Raw genomic sequence first — 21,170 nt, 5'->3', positions numbered from 1 at the left:
ATAATAAATAAATATAAAAAATATTTATAATATTCTTTATTTATGATAAAGTTTAAATTTTAAATTCGAAAATAAACTTTCTTTTCTGAATTCCTCTTTATTCATTTTTTTCCGTGTAAAATATTCAAAATTATTAATAATAATTTAAATGAAATTTTAGAAATTATATTTTTTTTTGTTAAAAATGAAAAGATAAAAATATTTTTAAAAATTACATATTGCATTTTTATCATCATCGACATCATAATCGTAAACATCATCAACAGAATAGGCCTAAATAAAAAAATATATATTTTTTAAATTTTTCACAAAAAATCAAAATTTGTACTTATAATTAATCTTTAAATGTTGCTGTATTTTACTAGGGAAATGGCGAAATATATATATTATTTACATAATAAATTATCACTTTTGAAATAGGTTATATATATAAATATATTTTTACATTTAGTGACGAAAAGATGTCGATTGTATTTTTAATTTTTAAAAATTATAAAATGGAAAATTTAGACTCGAAATAATTCTAAGAAAATTATTATTATTTTAATAAATTGTTTAAAACTTTTATAAATCTTCAAATAATTGAACTTTTCTAAGTTATTAAGATTTTTTTTCCATTGTGCAAATTATTCAAAAAAAAGTATTTTTTACGAATTAATTCTTTTGGTTGTGTAAGATTTATTAATATTTTATCTTCGATTGTTTAAATGTTTAATTGTTATTTCTTATTTAATTTTGAAAAACGGACAATCGTCGATTGAAAAGCAGACGATAAAAGGAACGTAAAGGAATGATCTGATTGGCTGAGATGGCTTACGTTGACAACGATATAAAGAAGTGGTTTCTCTCGGAGAACATTGTATGGGGGAACAGAAGAAAGACGGAAAAAATCAATCCGGTGACATCATCTGCAAGAAGCAGATCGTGTCCAACCACGTGTCCTGTATACACTCCCCTTTTACGGATGTCGGGATATTAGTGTTGAGAAGCATCGGACGAGTTCAGTTGGTCGGCCGATTCACCGGAATAAACAGGACTTCCAACTCAAGGTAAGATCATTTAACTCGTTACATACCGAAATTCGATATATTATATCAAATTATAAAAGTTTCAAGTGTATTTAATGCATATTTTATGAAATATTTCACATATCGTCTTCATTATTGACCCAGTCTTTAACGTAATTACGAAACGATACGATTCGCTTCCTGTTTATCAGGTAACAGTAGGTCGTAGACCTCGTCTAACTAACTTTCATGGTAAACCCGATGACGACGTCAAGGTAGCTCCGGTATTGCCTCTCTAGGTCAGTATTACTATCCTACCAGGTGAATGACCTCTACTTCAGGTAATCAAGCATTCTCTCAAGGCAGCAGTTGAGTTATATTCTAATTATATGTACACCGAGTACAACAGACAGTCTGGTTACATAAATGTCAAACAAAATTTACATAAACATGAAACACTACGAATGTCGTCCCACACTTGGAGTTGTATTTAGCATACATACACTAGAAGAGTTTTTTTTAATGTTCAATCGTCTGTCAAACCGAAATTTTTTCTATCTTCGCCTATAAGTTGACAGTTTGCAATAACATCAAGCGAGAAATTGAACAACGGTTGTATTGAAATCGGATGCAAATTGACAAAAGCGTCAGCTGCTTCGCATATTGCATAACAAACGGAAAAAAAGAGAAAAAGTCCCACAGGCTGGTCAGTCCGATCTTCCACATCAATAGACACTCGCTGTATCTCCCCTTCACTCATCCCCCCCTTTTGTTTGGACGCTTAAGAGAAAAAAATAGCCGTTTTAAACATAATTATCCCGATAGAAGTAAAAAAAAACTCAGATTATTTACATGACTTCCGCTTCTTCAAGCGGCCTTGACTTTGGCCTAGAAGATTCCTATTGCCCCCTTTATTTCTCATCAGGTCGTTCACCTGTCTTTGATGTACCAGTGAACCATATTAGAGTGGATGAACACACGTAAGATTCACCTGACTGTGGAGAAACACTGATTATTCTTGTAAATCTTTTCAGGTTCGTATTGTCTTTAATTTCATATTTGATAATTATAGTAAGGGATACGCCTAAATGTTTTTTATTTCAAATTGTATTAATAGTTGTTTTCATATTTTAATTTTGTATTCCACGTAATTTTCCTAAATCATATAAGGTGTTTCTTGAAGTTTTTCTTGGTTTCTTGCATCTTTATACATTATTATATATATCATTAAATATTTTATGCTTTTATTGTGTATATATTTAAGAAAATTTTAATTCAGAGATTTAGAGTAAAGAGAACATATCATGTTTTTATCACAGCTGAATCGATTCTTCTTACCTGTCTCATAAGTAATGAGAGATTTTGATTAAACATGATTTAAATAATATTTTTAAAGCATTTTTTATTGACAAATTTTTTTATTTACATATTTCAAAGCTAAATGAAATAAAAGCAAATTATTTTTCTCTTCATGTAAATACTTTGTAGATTGTTAGACAGTTAAATTTATATTTCATTTTTCTTAAGTAATCTATACACATATAAGTGTTATAATAAAGAAAAGAGTAATATAAACGTATCCAATCGATTCAATATGTCGTACGTTTTACGTAAGATTAATTAAAATCAGTAAATCAGATCAAAAGTACTACTTGTCGTTCAATTCTTTGTATCTTTTGACGGTCCAGCATCTGTCGTTTTACCTTACACTATAAAAATCTATACAATATATTAACGTTTCGACACATCAAAACTCACTAAGGAAAGATAAAAAAAAAAAAAAGAAATGCTCTTTTACAAAGCGGAATCTTTTATATATAAAGAAACGAAATTTTGTCTTTTACTTCGTTATCAACTTTCAACAGATGGTATATAGCAACTTTCGTAAAAACATAAAATCTAATTATACAAAAATCTTTGAAAAAGGTACTCGACTTTTTATAGATTTATAAATCTCATCGTATTGCCAGTCAGCCAGCTATGGCCCGGAGAAAGGATATAATTGGCGCATGAATGCTACTCAAAAGCTAGTAGAGTGGCAATGGAAGTTGCTTTAATGGCCACTTAACATCGTATATATTAAGGATGTGGCTGCGGAAAGTGTTAGTGTAGATTCAGAGGAATACGTGACCAAACACAAGAGGTCGTGCCCACTCCACCTACACTCCAAAAATCCCTGCCAAAGTCACGTGATCTTGCCGGAGGATAAGTTTGTCGAGGTTTGTGGTTTGTTTGTTTGAGTGGATAACTTTCTTATCTTTACCCAAACTCTCCTGGTAGAAAGTTTGCTAACAATATTTCATTATTTTTAACCAAACTTTCTTAAAAAAGCTTTATTATTTTTCAATCATTAATTTTGTCTTTTTTCTCCTCCCTTCCTTGTTATAACGGTACGAACTCCTTCGAAGTTCTCTTTTCTGTATTCGAAGTAATTACGAGTGGAAGACGTCATTACAGGCGTTAGCGTTGTTTTGAATCTTGATTTTCCTTAATTCAAAAAATATAAACCAAATAGGAAGCTATTATATTTTATAAAGAAATGTCATCTCTGTACAATTGTAGAACTCACCATTTTCAATAATAGGTGTCAATAGAGAATATAATAGACTTTCCAAAACGTTATCGGAAATGCCTATTTTGTGCCTTTTTCAAATTTTCCGACATTTCGCCTTCTCTTCAAACGAAAATTTTCAAACATCTAAACCAAACAAACGCACAAAACGTCATTGTAATCCTTTTAGATTGAGAGTCGAAAAATCCGATTAGGCCTATATACGTTCTTTCCTGTTCCTTTATATACAAAAAGCGGTTAGTAAATTTTTGTATAATGCACCAACTCAAAAACTGATTGTGTCTGTTTGTATACATTAGAAAAAGAAATCTCATTTAAAATTTTAACAAATAATTATGTAATTATTAGTTAAAAATATAACTAACACGTAGAAGTAAATAAATCAAAAAAATTTTTTTCTTACCTCTGGTATCTAAAACACCCTTGACTTCTAGGAATCAAAGCAGGTGTTTTGTTTAAAAGAAACAATTTAGAAGGGAATGTACCCAGTTACTCCTCTCAAGCATGATTAGGCAGAATGCGAAATTTGACATTTTTAGTGTTAACTTCAGTTTTGTATGCTTGACTTTAGTTTATATATAAAAGTGTGCATTTTTATAGGTAATATATTCTATATTGCCTGTATAAATGTATACTTTCGTTTATATTTTAATTAATCAAATTATAAACAAAAATTGTTTTTTAACTTGTTAAATTTGTTCTTTTAATGCTTTACACAAATGAGATTTTGTATATTTTACGATTTTATTTTTAAAAATATCTTCTTTAATTGAAATAGAGTTTAAATCAAAGTACATCTTCAAATATCTATTTTCAACTTTTGTGACATTATTCTTATTTTATTTAATCTTGAAGATTTTAACATAAAAAGATTTTTCCTTTGACAAGGTAGAAAAGTTTTTTCTGTCATTACAAAATGAATTCACTGTTCTTATAAAACAAACTGCTAATTCAAAATGAAACTTAAACTTTCTAGAGAGAGAGAGTACTTGCTAAATCTTTCTTGACCAGAATTTTTATTAGAGATAANAATATCATTTTATTTAAAAATTTTAAACTCTTTAATTTCTTCTCTAATACCAATAATTGATATATATATTTTACGAATTTGTAAATTCTTTAAAATTCTTTAAAAATTTCATATTAAAAAAACTTTTAAATATAAAACAATTCTCAGAATAAGAAATTTTCTATTATGATGCAATAATAATGAAAAAATTATATTTTTTAAGGTCAGTTAACCAAACAAGGAACAAGTTGAAGAACCGTGAACTTAGCGAAAACACGTGTAATTTATTAATTATAGAAATTGTAAAAAATAAAATAAAATAAAATTTTACCAGGAACCCGCTTAAAATTAATTTTTAATTTTATTAATGCGTAAATTGGAATTAAAAATGAGGATTAAAAGAAAAATTAAGTTTTAGACCCCGCACAAGGTTAAACTTTCGTTGTAAACACTGGAAGTATAGTTAAACCTGATTTTCAAGCTCCCAATAACAACAATTCAAATCTGTGAGATCTCTAGAGATTTGTGTCAAGGTTAAAACAAATTGTTATTAAAAATCTCATAATGCGCTACGGGATTATTAAAATTAACAAGTTATATCACTGGCAGTGTTATATTTTTGTGTTTAGAAAGAAATATATTTCAAAGAATCAGACTTGTTTGTCTTCAAAATTGAATTTTTGAGCTTAAAAAATTTACTAGAATTAATTCTTTGTTTGATAATTGACTAAAGAAAATTTGTTTAGGGAAGGGGTTTTTTTAATAACTTTCGCCCTTTTTTTAAGTGGAGATGAAAATATAAATCGTGACAGACAAGTTCGTTATTAAATCTGTCGTTCACAATGAAAGGTTTTAGTCAAATCAAATCCACTTTCATTGAGTACTAATAAAACAAGTTTCTAATAGATTGCGGTGGAAAGTGTGGCAGTGATTGTCTTGTAAGTCAGAGAGGATTTGCATTTGGAAATGAGGATTTTGTAAGGATTTAGACGGACGTATGCGCCTAACAAACAATAGTGTTTTGTACGTTTTACGTTTTCCCCTTTTGTGATTTCATGCAATATTCACGCAACTATCCCCATTGGTATTTAATAGGAGAGGGAGAAGTACTGCAAAACGAAAGCCCCTATCTGGGATAAAATCCCCGCAGTTTTTGGAGGAAAAATCTCACGAGACATTTCCTACCCTATCGATTCACTTTATTTGTAAAGTATTATACGAAAATAAGGTTACAAGCAGTTGTTATTGCTCTTTTCTTATCTCCGAACTTATTTGTATGCGTCGAGTGCGGCACAATGAAAGTTTGTATACCTTATTTTTCTACAAGATTTCTTTTATATATAAGTAAGTCTATGAAAGATTGAATCTCTAAGAAGATTGGGTATTTTTTAAAATATTTTCTACCCTTTCAATATTACTTTATTAACTTTTTATTATCTTCAGAATTAGCTAAAATAGCCGTAATACACGGAGTCATGTCGAACATAACGGTTACGTTATATAGGGAAGCAGTGACAACTGTCCTTCGGGAATGAATGGTGGTCGATTTCCTTGACAACTTTTATCGCTTCGAACAGGTTAGTATGATAAAAAGACACGATTTCATAAAAACAAGGGCAGTTAGTATGCTCGATATAGGATTGGCAATGTCCTTCGCGGTTGACATCATAGTATATTCGACGAATTTCAATTTTTCCCATTTTAAAACAGACTGTTATCTTCGCTTAGGGGGTTATAATGTTAAGGACATTGTCCAGTCACACAATATATTATTTTTTGAAAAATGTGATTACACTTACACGACAACACCGGGATAAGGTCTAGGTGAACAACTTTAAACTTTCACCCAACAGGAAGTCTGTTCGCGTTCTGACTGCAGCTTAAGTTAAAATTTATTCATATAAGGATATATATATATATATATATAACGGTTGCGACATTGCTGATGTAAATACTGATAGTTTTTTGTATTATTTAATTCCTAAATATATAATACGACTTCATCAACGAGTTAAATATGGATGTTAAAATTACTTAAACGTAATACTGATATATCCTTTTACCTTCAAGGAACTTTGTAATTCTAAGATTACAAAGTAAACAAACATATTTTATTCATTAATATTTAAAATAGTTTTCTCTTATTGTTGTATTAACAATAAGAGAACAAAACCATTTAAATTTAAATTATTAATTAAATTAAGCAATTTAAATCTGAAAGACATTAAGAGGAAGAACATTGCATTATTACTGAACGTAAAAAATAATTTTGAAAATCTTTGAATCTCTGTAAATACATTTTTACAGATGAACTTTTTAATATTAAAATACCGTTAGTTAATGATGCGTGATGTATTTATCATATTTAAACTCGATCTGAAAGTCTTTGCACGCCTTAGTCGACCTTGACATCGTTCGTAATATTCTTAACTAGTTGACTTTGACTCTTCATCTAACACTTGAGGTAGTGCAAGATGACTAGACATCTCAAACTTATAAATTATCTGGTAATCACGTTTGGTCCTCTAAAAACGCTTTATGTCTTAAAGCTCGTGTGAAAACTTTGATTACTCCTAATTGTGTTATAATTTTGTTTTTATTTTTAGTTGAAGTGTAATAAAGATAATATATGTAATGTTCTCCAATTATTAAGAATATTATAAAATTTTTTAAATTAACAAAAAGCAGTTTCCATCACCTTGAACTACTTTTCCGTTATGGGGAACTACACAAACTAGTTCTCCCTGAATATTCTGCAACTGAGGAACAACTTTCGATTTTTAAATGCTTCCATTTTTGCATTAAGCAGTTTACCTTGCATGCCTTTCTACAATTCTCAATTTAGATTTCGTACAGAGGTCAAGTCCTCCACTCAGAAGATACTCTTTCACCGATCCTCTGTCTCTCACAAACTTGCGAAATAAGGAAATGAGGTGAGTGCATCTCTATCCTTTTCTTGTAGGAGCTCTACAGTATACGGCTAGATTAGGCTTCTATTCATTTTAGATCAGTGGCTAAATATTTTTCATTTTGGTTCGATTTAAGTATCATCGATGTTTTATATTTTTTCTTCATTGTTTAGCATTTTTAAGTTTAAATTTTGCAATGCGAATACTATTATTGTAGTATTTAATGGTGTGTTTGATTCTATTACGAATATATGAAATTGCATTTTAAAAGTATGTTGCTAAACACTAATAGGAACATTCTAACAATTAGTATAACTGATCAAAAAAGTTTATATAAATATTTAAGAAATGAGTTGGATAGTGTCGACATCTTAACTTGTCTTTTTCTTCGCTTATAGATTGTCGAATCTTGTTTATTTAATGTGTACAAAGTTCGACAGAAATAGATAGATCTTAGGCATAGCGATTAATACTGTGTATTTAATCACTTGATAACGATGTGAGATCTTTCTCTGATAAAAAAAATTTTTGTCGATTCCTAGATAGATTTTAAAAGGTGTTTTTATATCTTACATACTAAATTATGGATTACTTTCAATAATATATTCATTTCCAAATAACTGATATTAATTTTTATTAGTGCTAGAATATTTTCTGATATTTTTTGAAATTCTAGAATCTTTCTATTTAGAAAATCGCCCATTTTATTAGAGAGAAACAAAATTAATTACTAAAAAACACAAGTCATTAATGTGACCAATTCTAAAGAAAATTCAAATAATTTTTTTCTGTAAACTTTTGACATCAATTATTTTTAAAAATTAGGAATATACTTCATGTACTGTACTGTACTTTTACGTCTTTCCGCTAGATTTAAAAATCGACAATACTTCCTTAAACTTTGAAGATGATGTGTCTGTAATATGTGACCACCCAGTTCACTTATACAACTCTTTCACCCTTTTTTTTTTCTTTTTTTTTAAGTAACTCATGCCATATGAGCAACAAGAAAAAACTGCAACTTCCTGCCACCCCTTTGGATGTTTGCCAAAAAGTATCCTCGGTAAAAATTTAAAATCATATAGCCTAATAGAGAGCTTGTAGAAAAAAAATCTATAATCCGGTTATGATATATAGAAAATGTTTCCTTCGGAAAATCCCGTTGCAAGTCATGTAATTAATATTCCTATTGTGTAAACCGAACGAGAATTACTGTTTATTGATAGTTATTACCTATAGCTTGAGCGTATCGCATTTATAGGCACAGGTCGTGTGAAGTTAGTTTCAGTCTTCTACAGTAAGCGTGATAGATACGGAGTAAAGATAATTGTTAGAAGTCCGAATTTAAAAACAGAGGTGGGAGCATTTTGTAACGAGCTTTGAAGATTCTAAAATCGGATGGCCCCCTCATCCCATCAGTCATTTAGTGGAAGATCAAATGGCCGTGAAAAATAGACTGGACTCTTCCGGTCGGTCGCTCCAGCGGACTTTAAAGTCCTGAGTGTATATTTGTCTGTTCTGCTATGACAAATGGGGTGGTCAATCGTCAAGACGGCAGGACAAACTAGCTAATGGAAACAACCTTTCTCTTAACATTTTCAAAAGTTTTGCCAAAAACTTTTTCTCTTCTAATGGCCATTTTCGGTGGCCCACTCTTGGGGAAAGTTTCCTGGAAATTAAAAAGTACGTACGGTCTTTTTTTTATTTTTTTATCGTCTAATTCTTAATGACTGTTGTTGAGATACATTAAAAAAGCAATCTTTGTTCTTTGCTAGTGTTTAATACTTTAGTTTTCATTTGTTGATTGTTGGAATCTGTCTTTTTTCTTCTGTTTAATTTTTGTTCTCATAAGAAGTGTACAGAAAAATATTTTGTCAATCGATGAAATTAAGAAGAAAAATGTATATATAAGAATTCATTATATCATGTACACTACAATAAACAGAACATTCGATAAGCCCTTAAGTTTATCAGAGTAAAAATGTATAATAATTTATTCAAAAAATGGTTATTTTTTACAAATGAAACATAAAATACAAGCTAATAAGCTTAGTGAAAAATGATACATTATATATTATNTTAAAAGAAGGCTCATGAGAAAGTAAATGAATGGCATAAGGAAGAACATAATCAGGAAGAATTGTAAAAAGTTTCCCTGTCATATAGGTAAAAAGATTATAAATTTTTTCATGTATATAAATGTTAATTATTTAACTTAAACAGTAAAAAAACTGATTTAAAAAGGTATATATATATATATATATATATTTTAATCAATCTCCTGGAATTTACAAGTCAAAAAACTGATGTCTCAAACTTTTCATAAATGGAACTTTTGTAAGTGAAAAATATCTCAAAATTAAACACTGTATTTTATGGCATATCAAACACAACTTTTGTAAAAAAGAATCACATCTTATATGTGAAGAGTGATCACCATTAGGTTTATGATTCTTCAGCTGACCTTCAGTAGTTACATGTAACCTTCACCCTGCTCAACTCTTCAATAAAAATGTTTTATGAATATGAATATTTCCCTTACTATAATATGCACTTAATATATTTAACATTTAAACTTTACTCACTTCATAACAAACATGAAAAGAAAATAGTTTTTTGAAAATTCCCAAAAACATCAAAATTTAACTTAAATACCTTATTCCATAGAATTCCTCATTTATGAATTTTTCCATTAAATAATTTACAAAGTTTAGTTAAAAGAAGTTTTGCTTTTTTAATTATTATTATTGTTGATTGCATTTTCTTGACACGTAACAAATATTGTACATACATTATTGAAATTTAAAAAGCGTTCGATTTTATTTATGAATTTATAGTTATGTAATAGAAAGTAGAGAAGAAATATTAAAAACTGAATTATCAAATTATATTGTAAATATTAAAACAAAAATCTGAGAAACAGATTTCTATAAATAAAATTGATCATTTAACTCTTTCAACGAGTTTACACAAAACTATATTTTTTGATATGACAATCTGATTAGTAAGTTTATAAATGCAAAGTGTTACTTGAAAATTATTGGTAGTTGCACTCATTCGAAGAATAGGGAATGGTATTAAAAAGCAAGAAACTGTTTAATTAAAGAGGTAAAACGATTTCTCCACGAATAAAACGGAGAACAATTGGATGAGTTAGACGATTGTATAATTGCAGTAAGGCATTTCCTCGTCGCCAAGTGACAATGCCAGTACCATTAATGGATAATGGCCGTTACACAATGACCCGACAGCGCAAACACTCCCCAAACGTGTCGAGTAGTTGTAGCTACAAACAAGGCTAGGAAATAGTAATTTCCAGACACTTTTCAAACCAATCTTTAGAAAGAAGTGGTCTTCAGAAAAGTACGGGCCAAGAACGGGTCTCAATCCAACGGAAACTAAGTCAAACCTAGAGTAGTTTCCGCCTGGATAATCTTGGCGACGTTCTTAACAGAATGTGTGAATCTCCGTGGGTGTGTTGCACTGGGAGAAGTTTGCCCGTTTGATTAGGGGAGACAATATTTGTCCAGTGCATCTTTCCGTCCCACTGATTCTTTTCAGAACGGGGGAAATCTGTCCTGATGCCTTTAATCGCACTCGTTTCAAATCGATTGTAGAGGTGAGGATTAAAAGAACGGAAAAACACTAACGGAATAAGAATTACTACTTTACTTTCACTGTTTTAAATAAAAAAAATGCAAGTACTCACTCTGAATTCCCCTCCTGTCCCCGGAACACTCTTGCTTAAGTTTATAATTTTATATTAAAATTTCGCAAATTATCTTACTAATGCAAATTTTTCATTGAAAGGTTCCATTTCTCTATCGGTGTTTTATTATAATTATGGGTTCAGAGATTCCTCTGCAGAAGACTCCAGTCTTCTGAGGAAGAAAGGTAAGAATGTTTTGTTTTTCGTTCCGTGTACTGTTTCCTACGTAACAACTTTTATCGAGTTAATAACGTCACTAGGGGAAATCACCAACTGGGGAAATTGGTAAGAGTAAAATATCATTCGGTTGGTTTAAAATTGATCAAATAACATCGCAATATACAAACAAGGAAATTTTTGCTTCCTTCGTAGATCAATTGTTAAGCTTTCTATACACATAAACTAGACCCCTTTTCTTGTATGAGAAAGTCTCTGTGCAGTTTTAATGTTTAAAAAAATGAATCACAAACTCGGTAGCGGGAAACGCATTTGGTTAATAAAAAGTTGAGCTATGGTGAGGGAAGAAACGAGTCAAAGTTCAGAGCACGTAGGCGGAGACTGAGATAAACTAAACATTTCTATCAAGCGAACGTTTTTATAAGTTTTGACCTTGAACCGAGGGGTCGCGGGGAGAGAAAAAATTGTAGATGATATTTGAGCCTCTCTCTTTCAACCTTGGAACATTCACTTTCTTTGCTGGCGGACGTGGATGGGGTAGGGGTTTTGGGAACTAACTTGTGTTGCACCATGTGAATTTATTCGATATGCGCACTTAACTCGGCATAGAGCGATTCTTGCAGTTTCACTTCTTTTAATCAATTATTGGCCATACATTGCAAATGAAACAATACAGGTTTGTTTTGCTTTATTTTACGTTATTTCGTCCATTTTTCCTCTTCCCCATTTTATATTTTGTGTGTCTTCCTTTCGCGTTTGATTAACCTCTTCCGTTTTTATATCTGATCGGAAGTAAAAGTAAAAGCTTTCATTTTAGTTTACAGAATGTAAAAGATTTTAATTTTTTTTATTTAAAAAAGTCTACTAATCTTCCGTTTTCCGCACTTAAAAATATTGAAATAAGCCTAAATTGTAAGTAGTGAAACAATTTTTAAATTTTAGTTTAATCCTAATAACTTTTCTTCTCTAATTACAGTCACGCGAAAGGTTAATTTACATAAAATATCAAGGCTCGTATTTTAAAAAGCTTATTGTCGGAGAAGCCTATAATTTATAAATGTTTGAAATATTTTAAGTATTTAACATTAATCGAGAATTTCAACCTGTATATTAGGCCTAAATATTCATTCTAAATTCTGATTTTACAAATTTATTTTAGCAAAAATCTGCTTCTATTTAATACCTTGTAAACCTTTTAGACGAAGTATAAAATTAAAATTAGTTTAACAGATTAAGTTAAGGTTACAGGAGAGTTTGTGTATGATAAAAATTTCAAAAATTATTATTTATTTCATACAAGGCTATATAATTTCAATTGGTAACGAGCTCGAGTAAAATATATATAAAATAAAAAAAACGCTTATAAAATATTGAGTTTCGCGTTGTAGCGCGGCCACCATCTTGACATCCAAGATGGCTCCCGCCAACAGATCGATATTTGGTAATAAAACTGAAAAGGTGGGGCACGTGGGCGGAGTTAAGTAACGCCTACTTCTCTCGTTCCTTTTTTCTTTCAATTAAAATAAAACGCCCCCGTAACGAGACTAAAAGCCATTTCTAATGAACCTTATATCCGAAACAGTGGAAAAACTGGACGAAAAACCCACACCAACCGATATTTTATATCAAAAATCAAAAAGTTTAAATCGATTTCTGGTAAACTGATTGACTGTAATAAGAACAAAATTGCACTTTAATGACAGGTTTAAGTCACGCAGTCAGAAACTCTCCGTCGTTTAAAATGCAATTTAGAATGTCTAATAGGAGTCCTCTCGTAGGAATAAACGCCGCTTGATGACCGACTGCGTACAATCAATACGCTTCCCTCAATTTTTTTTTTGTTTTAAACTATTCGAGGTTCTTGTTATGGTTGAAACAAATGTTTTCGTTTTTAAAGAACGATTAAATTATCGGAGTGGCATTTTGATTGGAATATAATCTGCAGACCTAATTCTATCATCTGCTACAGGAAGGAGACCACCAATTAAGTTATTTTTTTAATTACGGGGCTGTTGTTATTCGGAACAAAACTATTTAGCTTATACAAACTTCTCGAATTATCCTCCCTTTACTTATGATAACAAGTTAAAATTATTCGAATTTACAAGGATCTTTCCCGCAATTGTGGGACCATTTGACTAAAATAACTTCTTTGTTTGTCGAAAATGACTGAAAAGTTAAAATCTTGAAATATTAATACTAAGAGCGCTCCTGTTAATAGTCAAGTAACAAAAAAATTCTTAAAAAGAGGTTTCGTCCAAATAAAGAGAAGATCGATTTCTTGTTAACAAAGGAAGCTGAGCATTTCTGTAATTTAAGTCCGTCATTACTATTCAGATTAAGGTCAAACATCGCTGAAAATGAAGCCTATTTACAATTAAATCTCGTTGAAAAATTTAGTCGAGTCTGTGTATAGAATTGGAAAAGTAAGTTATATCCATCTAAAGAAAACTTANCAAATTTTAAAAATTATATTTAATTTTTTAAACTGATTTATTATTCTTTTATAAAATATTTATGTCTGAAATTTAAATATTTTTATTTTTGATTTTGGGTGCAGTTTCTTAGGATGGAAGATGACGTATGGGATGTGTGCAATATAAGTGAACAAGAGTTCGATCACAAAGCGGTTTACATCGTTTTAGACCAACCATGCGAAGATAAATCGACAAATCAAGCCGAATCCAGTCTTCCTAGGAATTTAGTATTGAAAACATCTCAAACTTTGAGCGATGTGAGTAGAAAAATTTGTTTAAAAGAATTTTAGAAGGCGTTAACGTCAAAATAACTTAATTAATTAGTCATTGGTCAATGTTATCAATTAGGAACCACCCTCATTCCTTATCTCGCTTCATAAATTAATGATTAGTCCACATAATATAAACAATAATAGATAATTAAAGGTTTGTAAAATCTAATAAAAATTAACCGTTATTTCTTCTATAAATTCCGAATTTTTAAAAATTATTACGCAAGGTTTAGACCTTTTACCCTTAAAAGTTACATATTAAAGTTTGTTTATAATCTGCATTAAAAAATTTGTTTAACTAATATACTTTTGAAACGTTGCGTAATTAACAATGTCGTAAAGATGGAGACGTCTGAAAACCTCGTTAAAATTATAATTTGACTCGATCCGGCTTCGAAAAAAAATGTGTAAAATTATAAAATATCAACATTTATGTAATTATTTAATTCTAAATGGTAATTTTTCACACAATTTGTTTCTAATAAATTTTTAAAATGCTTTCATCGCGCAAGAAACAGTTTCGAGTCCCAACCATACACTGAAGCAACAAACTTCACACTGACTATGTATTTCATTCGTTTTCGCTTCAAAAAATAATTTATATTAATAAACATAAACAATTATAAAGCATAATTTACATGATTATTCAGTTTTAATTATTTTCATATAATTAAATGTAAAATTTTTTGTATATAAATTGCATATAAAACAATTTTTCAAAAGTTTTTCTTTAATTAAAACAAAAAAATGTTTTAAATTCCAACTAAGTCTATTATCGTTATTAATTGGGATTTTAAAATTTGCCCCCGGGCAAAAATAATTATATAATTCTATAACTTAAAAATATATTTTTTCGATTAAGTTTAATTGATTTTTACAACCGTCGCTTCTGTATATTAAAGAGGAATAATTAATATATTTCCGGTATATAATTTTCTCTCCGTTTTGAAAATTATTAGCAGATACTTCCTCTGACTAATTCAATCTCATAAAGAAGCATTCATACAAAAATCCGGTTATACTGACAATCCCCATAAACCGCTTTTACGTATTAAACGGATTGTTTCCAATAATGGAGTTGTATTACAAGAAAGAAAATCTAACGGATGCATTTCTTTGTAGATTTTTATTTCTTATCGTGATCAAACTCCATCCATAAAACATTTCCGGGATTGGAGAGTTGCTGTCAGAGACCAAAGGCCATTAACATTTACAAGAACAGTGTTTCTTCTGTCCGCACGTGGCCTTTCTTCAAATTTTTTTTCTTTTTATTTTTTAAATAAGGTTTTAATTCTATACTTTCAAAGATTCAGTCCAGAAATCGAATCTTTGTACCTAAATTTTAACAATCTTTCTTCTACAAATATGCCTCTAATCTGGCTAGTTCGGAGATTTTCATTTTCTCGTACAAGCAATGAAGTTTTAATATTTCGAAATCGTCTAAGACATCATAAATTCTTTAATATATTTATTGTATATCTAAGATAAATAATTGTTTTTTTTATTCTTTAGAATATAAAATAATTAAATATCGTTTCGTAGGAGAAATCAAACTAGGCCTATTAAGTATTTACGAAAAATTTATACATAAGTTTTGATATTTGATTTTTATTCACTTAATTAATATTCAAATAAGTTATATTTGATTCTTGGTTTTAAACTTTAAACCTTTTTGTGATGCTCCAAGTTAAATGGAAAACGATTAAAAATCTTCAAAAATTTTTTGATTAAAGTAAGCTGTATAATTCTTTCTCTTTAATAAACAAAATGGCGGACAAATAAATACCAACGATTTCAAAAATAAATTTTATATTTATTTATCTATTTTTAACAAATCGTTTTTATCATTTCTGTTTATTGTTTCCAGTAAATAAGGCTAATTAATTCGGGTATGGTTCGATGACGTAAAAATCTTTAAAATTTTGCCGACATTTTATAAATTTATTTATCTAGCACAACAATATAACAATATATTAATTAAAATTTCTATCATATAAACAAGGAAAATATGTAAATAACTAGAATTATTCTATCAGAGTGTTCGGAACGTTGGTTTTAATATTGTAAATAATTTAAAACTTGTATAAGTAACAAATATAGCCTACATATATACTTATGGTGCGGTTTTTTTATATTTATTTTTAAAAAATCAATATTTTTAAAAGAAATTTAAAACTTGAAAAGAATTAGTTACAAATTATTTCCAATTAGTTTATATATATCTATTTTTTCCTGTCATCTAAGCAGCTTAAAAATAACCTGATTCTAGAAATAAACATTTCCATAGAATGAAATAATTTAACGGATTTAAAGCAAAACCTTGAGTTATATATTTACGATCTTATGCGTAAAATTAATTAAAGGGTTTAATTAACATAAAATATAAGATAGTATCCCTTTATAAGCTCTAGGCCTTTTATATAGAATGATAAAAGTTCTAAGATTGGACCGTATAAATGATATGTAGAGATTCGCTTTAAAATATTTGAAAATTTATAACACTGAATTCTTTTATTCGAAGTTAAAAAATAAATAAATAAATAAATAATAAGAATTTATCACTAATTTAATAAATATTCTTACGAACTTTGCGCTTTATGATAAATATTTTACCAAAAGTTTTACTTTTTGCTAACAAAATATCTGATTTATAGATCTAAACTGAAAGAATTTTGTATACTTTTGAACACATCTATCTCGGTTTATAATATTAAAACTCAGAAATATATGTAATCAGATTTTGAAATTATATATTATATTTTTATTTTAAAATTTTTATAGTTTCTATTGTATAAACGAAGAAAACACGTAAAAACTAGAAATATCTAAAATAGGTTTGAAACTTATTCCAGATATTGTGATAATTCTAGTTTTTTACACGTTTTCTTTGTTAATGATTATATAATTTCTTTATTTTAATATTTATTATTACAGGTATTTGTAAATTTTATTAATTTATTGTCATACAGATTTTTGTCGATAATTCAAATAAAAATCAGAGATATTATTATACAGTGCAATTTGACCTATATTATTATTTATCAATAATATCTGAAAGACTCGTCATTTATGCTTTATCATCCTAATAATGAAAAATGTCTTTAAATAAAAATTAAAAAAAAGGAAAAAAAACAAATCACAGCGAATGTGCAAAACGCCTATGACGTATTTGAAAATGATAAAATAGAACAGATTCAGCAGTTTTAATCAATAAAAATCAGCAGTTTTAGATTCTTTAAGTTGTAAAAAGCTTATACATTTTAATGTGTTATAATTTTTCTTCAGATGTATATAGAAAGCGCATAAGGTTTTTACCGTCGGGTGAGTGTACACGGGTATCTTTTGACACATGCTAACGATGGAGTGCATTCAACTTTTATTCTAGACACGTGGACCACTTTCAAGGTCGAAATTTATACAAAAAATCATTCAATTTTAATTCTTTATCAATATATACACGTGCGACTCTCGACTGTTGAACTCTAACAAAATATAATCTTTTTTTTTTTTTTAATTGATATTTTTGCTTTATCTTATTTTTACAGGTTTTGGGAGTCTGGAGCACCGATTATATACCTAGAGGTACAAGATTTGGTCCCTTATTGGGAGAAATATATAATAAAGATGAAGTTCCTCCTAATGCCGATAGGAAATACTTTTGGAGAGTGAGTTTTCTTTTCTCTATTTTCTTGAACTTTTTCCATCTATATTTAATTAATAATCTTCGACAGGTTTACAATGCTCCTGATTCTTATTACTACATCGACGGTTACAATCTAAATAAGGCTAACTGGATGAGATTTGTTAATCCGGCTTACTCCAGCGAAATGCAAAATCTAGTTGCTTGTCAGATTAAAGAGAAAATATATTTTTACACCATTAAACCCATTCTACCTAACCAAGAGCTGCTAGTGTGGTATTGTCGAGAGTTTGCAGAAAGATTGAACTATCCTCTAACTGGAGAATTGATGCTGGAAAGGATAAGTAAGTTTTTGTTTAATTTTAAAGCTTAAACTTTCGTTCGGTTGGTGTCGAATCACGCACTGTACAGTGACGGAACACGACGCGTTTAAAGTTTACTTAATTTTACAGGACACCACTTCAGTTCCGAAAAGGATTATTATACAAGATCACAACAGCTAACTCCTACCGAAGGAAGCACTCGTAGTGACGAAGGTTATCATAGTAATGGGGGACCCGACGATCATGCCGATGACGTATCTATCCCATTAGAGGATAGTAGTGACGGTGATAGCGATACTAACTACGTCATCGATTATAGCGTCAAGAAGCAAACCGATGAAGATAAGAATGAATTTAGAAAAGTCAAAATCAAAATGACAAAAGCTTTCAATTATAACGGTAACACTACGCAAGAAGAACCCAACTTTACTACTTCGGAACCCATCTCACCGACAGAAGATGCTTACGAAGGAATGGGTCAAAGAATGACAGGACATACACCCAAACCACCGTCTTCTGGCATCCTAGAAAATCTTTTATTACAAGGATCACCAGAGAACAAACGCGAAACCGCAAATTTCGTAAAAAAATATAGCTCCGGTAATAACAGTCCGGAAGTACATACTCCAGATTCGACTGACAAAATGCTCAATTCCGCAGCCTACAATCTCACTAGGCCTAATTATTTATACGTTAATGGTCTAACACCCATGTTTTCGCCCGCACACTTTAATATGTACGCGTACTCGCTAACCGAAAACGGAAATTATCCGAAAATATCCGATTATCCCTCGCATCCCATGACGGTCCTACAACGTCCTCATCACCACCCCCAAGCCTTCAACCAGGCGTTGACACAGCAGAACGCATACACACTAAGCCCTAGTCCACGCGGTTACCGATCTTTACCCTATCCTCTGAAGAAAAGAAACGGGAAGATGCATTACGAATGCAACATTTGCTACAAGACATTCGGGCAGCTATCCAATCTGAAGGTACACCTCCGAACACATTCGGGAGAAAGGCCATTCAAGTGCTCAATATGTAGTAAGAGCTTCACTCAGTTGGCACACCTACAGAAGCACCACTTAGTGCATACCGGAGAGAAGCCTCACCAGTGTGAGGTATGTAAGAAGCGCTTCAGCAGCACGAGTAATCTAAAAACTCATCTGAGGTTACATAGTGGACAAAAACCGTATTCGTGCGATCTGTGTCCCGCTAAGTTCACTCAATTCGTTCATCTCAAGCTTCACAAGAGGTTGCACACTAACGAGAGACCGTACACGTGTCAGACCTGCAACAAGCGTTATATCAGCGCATCCGGTTTGCGTACGCACTGGAAGACTACCTCTTGTCAACCCAATATGGTACCCGATGTTTTCGGACAGGTAGATAATTCGGAAATGGGTAGATCGTACGTTGCAGAGACTGAGTGATGTATAGAAATCTTCGATATATCTCTCTCAATCTCTTTTAATTTATTCGTTGTATCGTTAGTGAAAAACAAAAATCATATTAAGAACTGTGATTCAAGTTATGTTTGTTAACTAAAAAGGAAAAAAAAGCAGTTGCAATAATTGTAGTCAATACATATATTAGACGTTAAAACAGGCGTGAAAAGTGTCGCCATCTGGTGCCAAATGACAATATTGAATTTATGTCGAGGAAAAAAATTAACTGTGATTTATGTAAACATCCCACCATGTATTCTTCCCCTTTTAAAAATTCAATTGACTACAGTTAATTATTCGCTCAAAGATTTTTCCTTTAAACGGTAAGTGCTGAAGTTGTTCCATATCTTATTTATTAGTTATGCGGCCGGATATATGTAAAATATTTCAATGTTTTTAAAATATATTTATTTCATAATTTGAAATGTTTGTTGTAATTTATTTAAGAAAAAATAAAAACGTGAATGTGGTGGTAAATGTTTTTAAATTGTTTGTGCTGCCATCTGGTGAGTGAATTACTTATCAATGGTGAATTGATGCGCCATCTGGTTTGTACTTTTTAAACTGTTTTAATGCCTACAACAAAAGCAGATAATTTTCCTAAAGGTAAGTATAAAAATAAATCCGTAAAAATGGAAAACGCGCTTTATTAATTACTGTATTTGCAGATTAATTTCGAAACCTACCAAACTTGATGTACAGTACTAGTAAAATGATTATGTAATTTACAATAAAAGAATTTCATTCTAAACTTATAAAAATGACTAAAAAATAAAAATAATTTAAATTTCTTTAAGATAAATACCACCAGATGGTCTTACGCTTTCCAAATACAATCCATCTTTATGATTATGTATTTAAAAATCTTCCAATAACGAAAAATCACTAAATAGCAATGAAAATTACCTGCCGACACTAATGACATAACGCTAAATGGAACGTTTCTTTAACCCCTTTATTAAATGCCGCCGGGGATATCAGAGCGGAAAAGCGACATTTCCGGGGTCACTAGGCTCGCGCGGGCCACGTGCCCATACTAGAAGTGAGGCCCTGAGAGCAGGGAGGTAAAAAGGAAAAAAAATACGATCCCGATATTGTCAGTGGGAGGCCAACCGATTAAAGTTTTTTTCCCTTCCTCCCTTCCTTACCGTTCCATTTTTTTTTCACATTCGGGAGCTTCCCTCTTCTCGACATTCAAGTCACGTATATCATTTTTTTTTATGTATCTACTTCACCTGCTCGAGCGGTAGCAAAAGGAGCGAGTCGATTCTCTATCTATTGTTTTGACAAGACAAGCACCTGTGCAGGATCGGAATGGACTGTAAACGTCTATCGACTTCACCTGTCTTCGAAACTTTTAGTGACGATGATAATAGCCATTTTGGTTCTAATAATTCCATCCAATTAACCTGGTCTTAACTAGACGTTAAGAACTTTTGTATATAACTTCCTGTATTAACAAAGTGGGTGCAAAAGAAGAAGAAAAAAAAGTTAACTGCTTTTGTGAACGTTTCCCGAATCAACCGAGCGTTAAATAAAAGTATAATTCAATATGGAGTTTTTATTATATTTTTTTATATCATCATACCACTTCTTTATTTCATATAAATTGAAACATGTAAAT

At 30.3% G+C, this 21,170-nt stretch overlaps 1 protein-coding gene across 9 annotated transcripts in view; it reads left to right on the top strand.

Moving 5' to 3' along the window:
* The window catches only part of LOC111617930 (PR domain zinc finger protein 1-like), a 21,173-nt gene extending 1,160 nt beyond the window's left edge, over positions 1–20,013 (top strand). The window contains exons 2-7 of one of the 9 annotated variants that reach the window (XM_023359315.1): positions 769–1,049; positions 11,308–11,391; positions 13,944–14,117; positions 17,678–17,797; positions 17,864–18,116; positions 18,225–20,013. In XM_023359315.1, coding sequence (XP_023215083.1) covers positions 13,953–14,117; positions 17,678–17,797; positions 17,864–18,116; positions 18,225–19,531 — 1,845 coding nt within the window. In that variant the 5' untranslated portion in view covers positions 769–1,049; positions 11,308–11,391; positions 13,944–13,952 and the 3' untranslated portion in view covers positions 19,532–20,013. Of the gene's footprint in view, positions 1–768; positions 1,050–1,149; positions 2,042–6,807; positions 7,522–7,891; positions 9,181–11,307; positions 11,392–11,947; positions 12,060–12,164; positions 12,296–13,943; positions 14,118–17,382; positions 17,454–17,677; positions 18,117–18,224 lie in introns of those variants that run through there. The other 8 variants (XM_023359307.1, XM_023359308.1, XM_023359309.1 and 5 more) reach the window with 8 other exon arrangements.
* Positions 20,014–21,170: the final 1,157 nt, after the last annotated feature.

This window comes from Centruroides sculpturatus, unplaced genomic scaffold (assembly GCF_000671375.1).
Source record: "Centruroides sculpturatus isolate CEXI.00-Female unplaced genomic scaffold, Cexi_2.0 scaffold57, whole genome shotgun sequence".
NCBI lineage: Eukaryota > Metazoa > Arthropoda > Arachnida > Scorpiones > Buthidae > Centruroides > Centruroides sculpturatus.
This window is presented reverse-complemented; position numbering and strand designations above follow the sequence as displayed.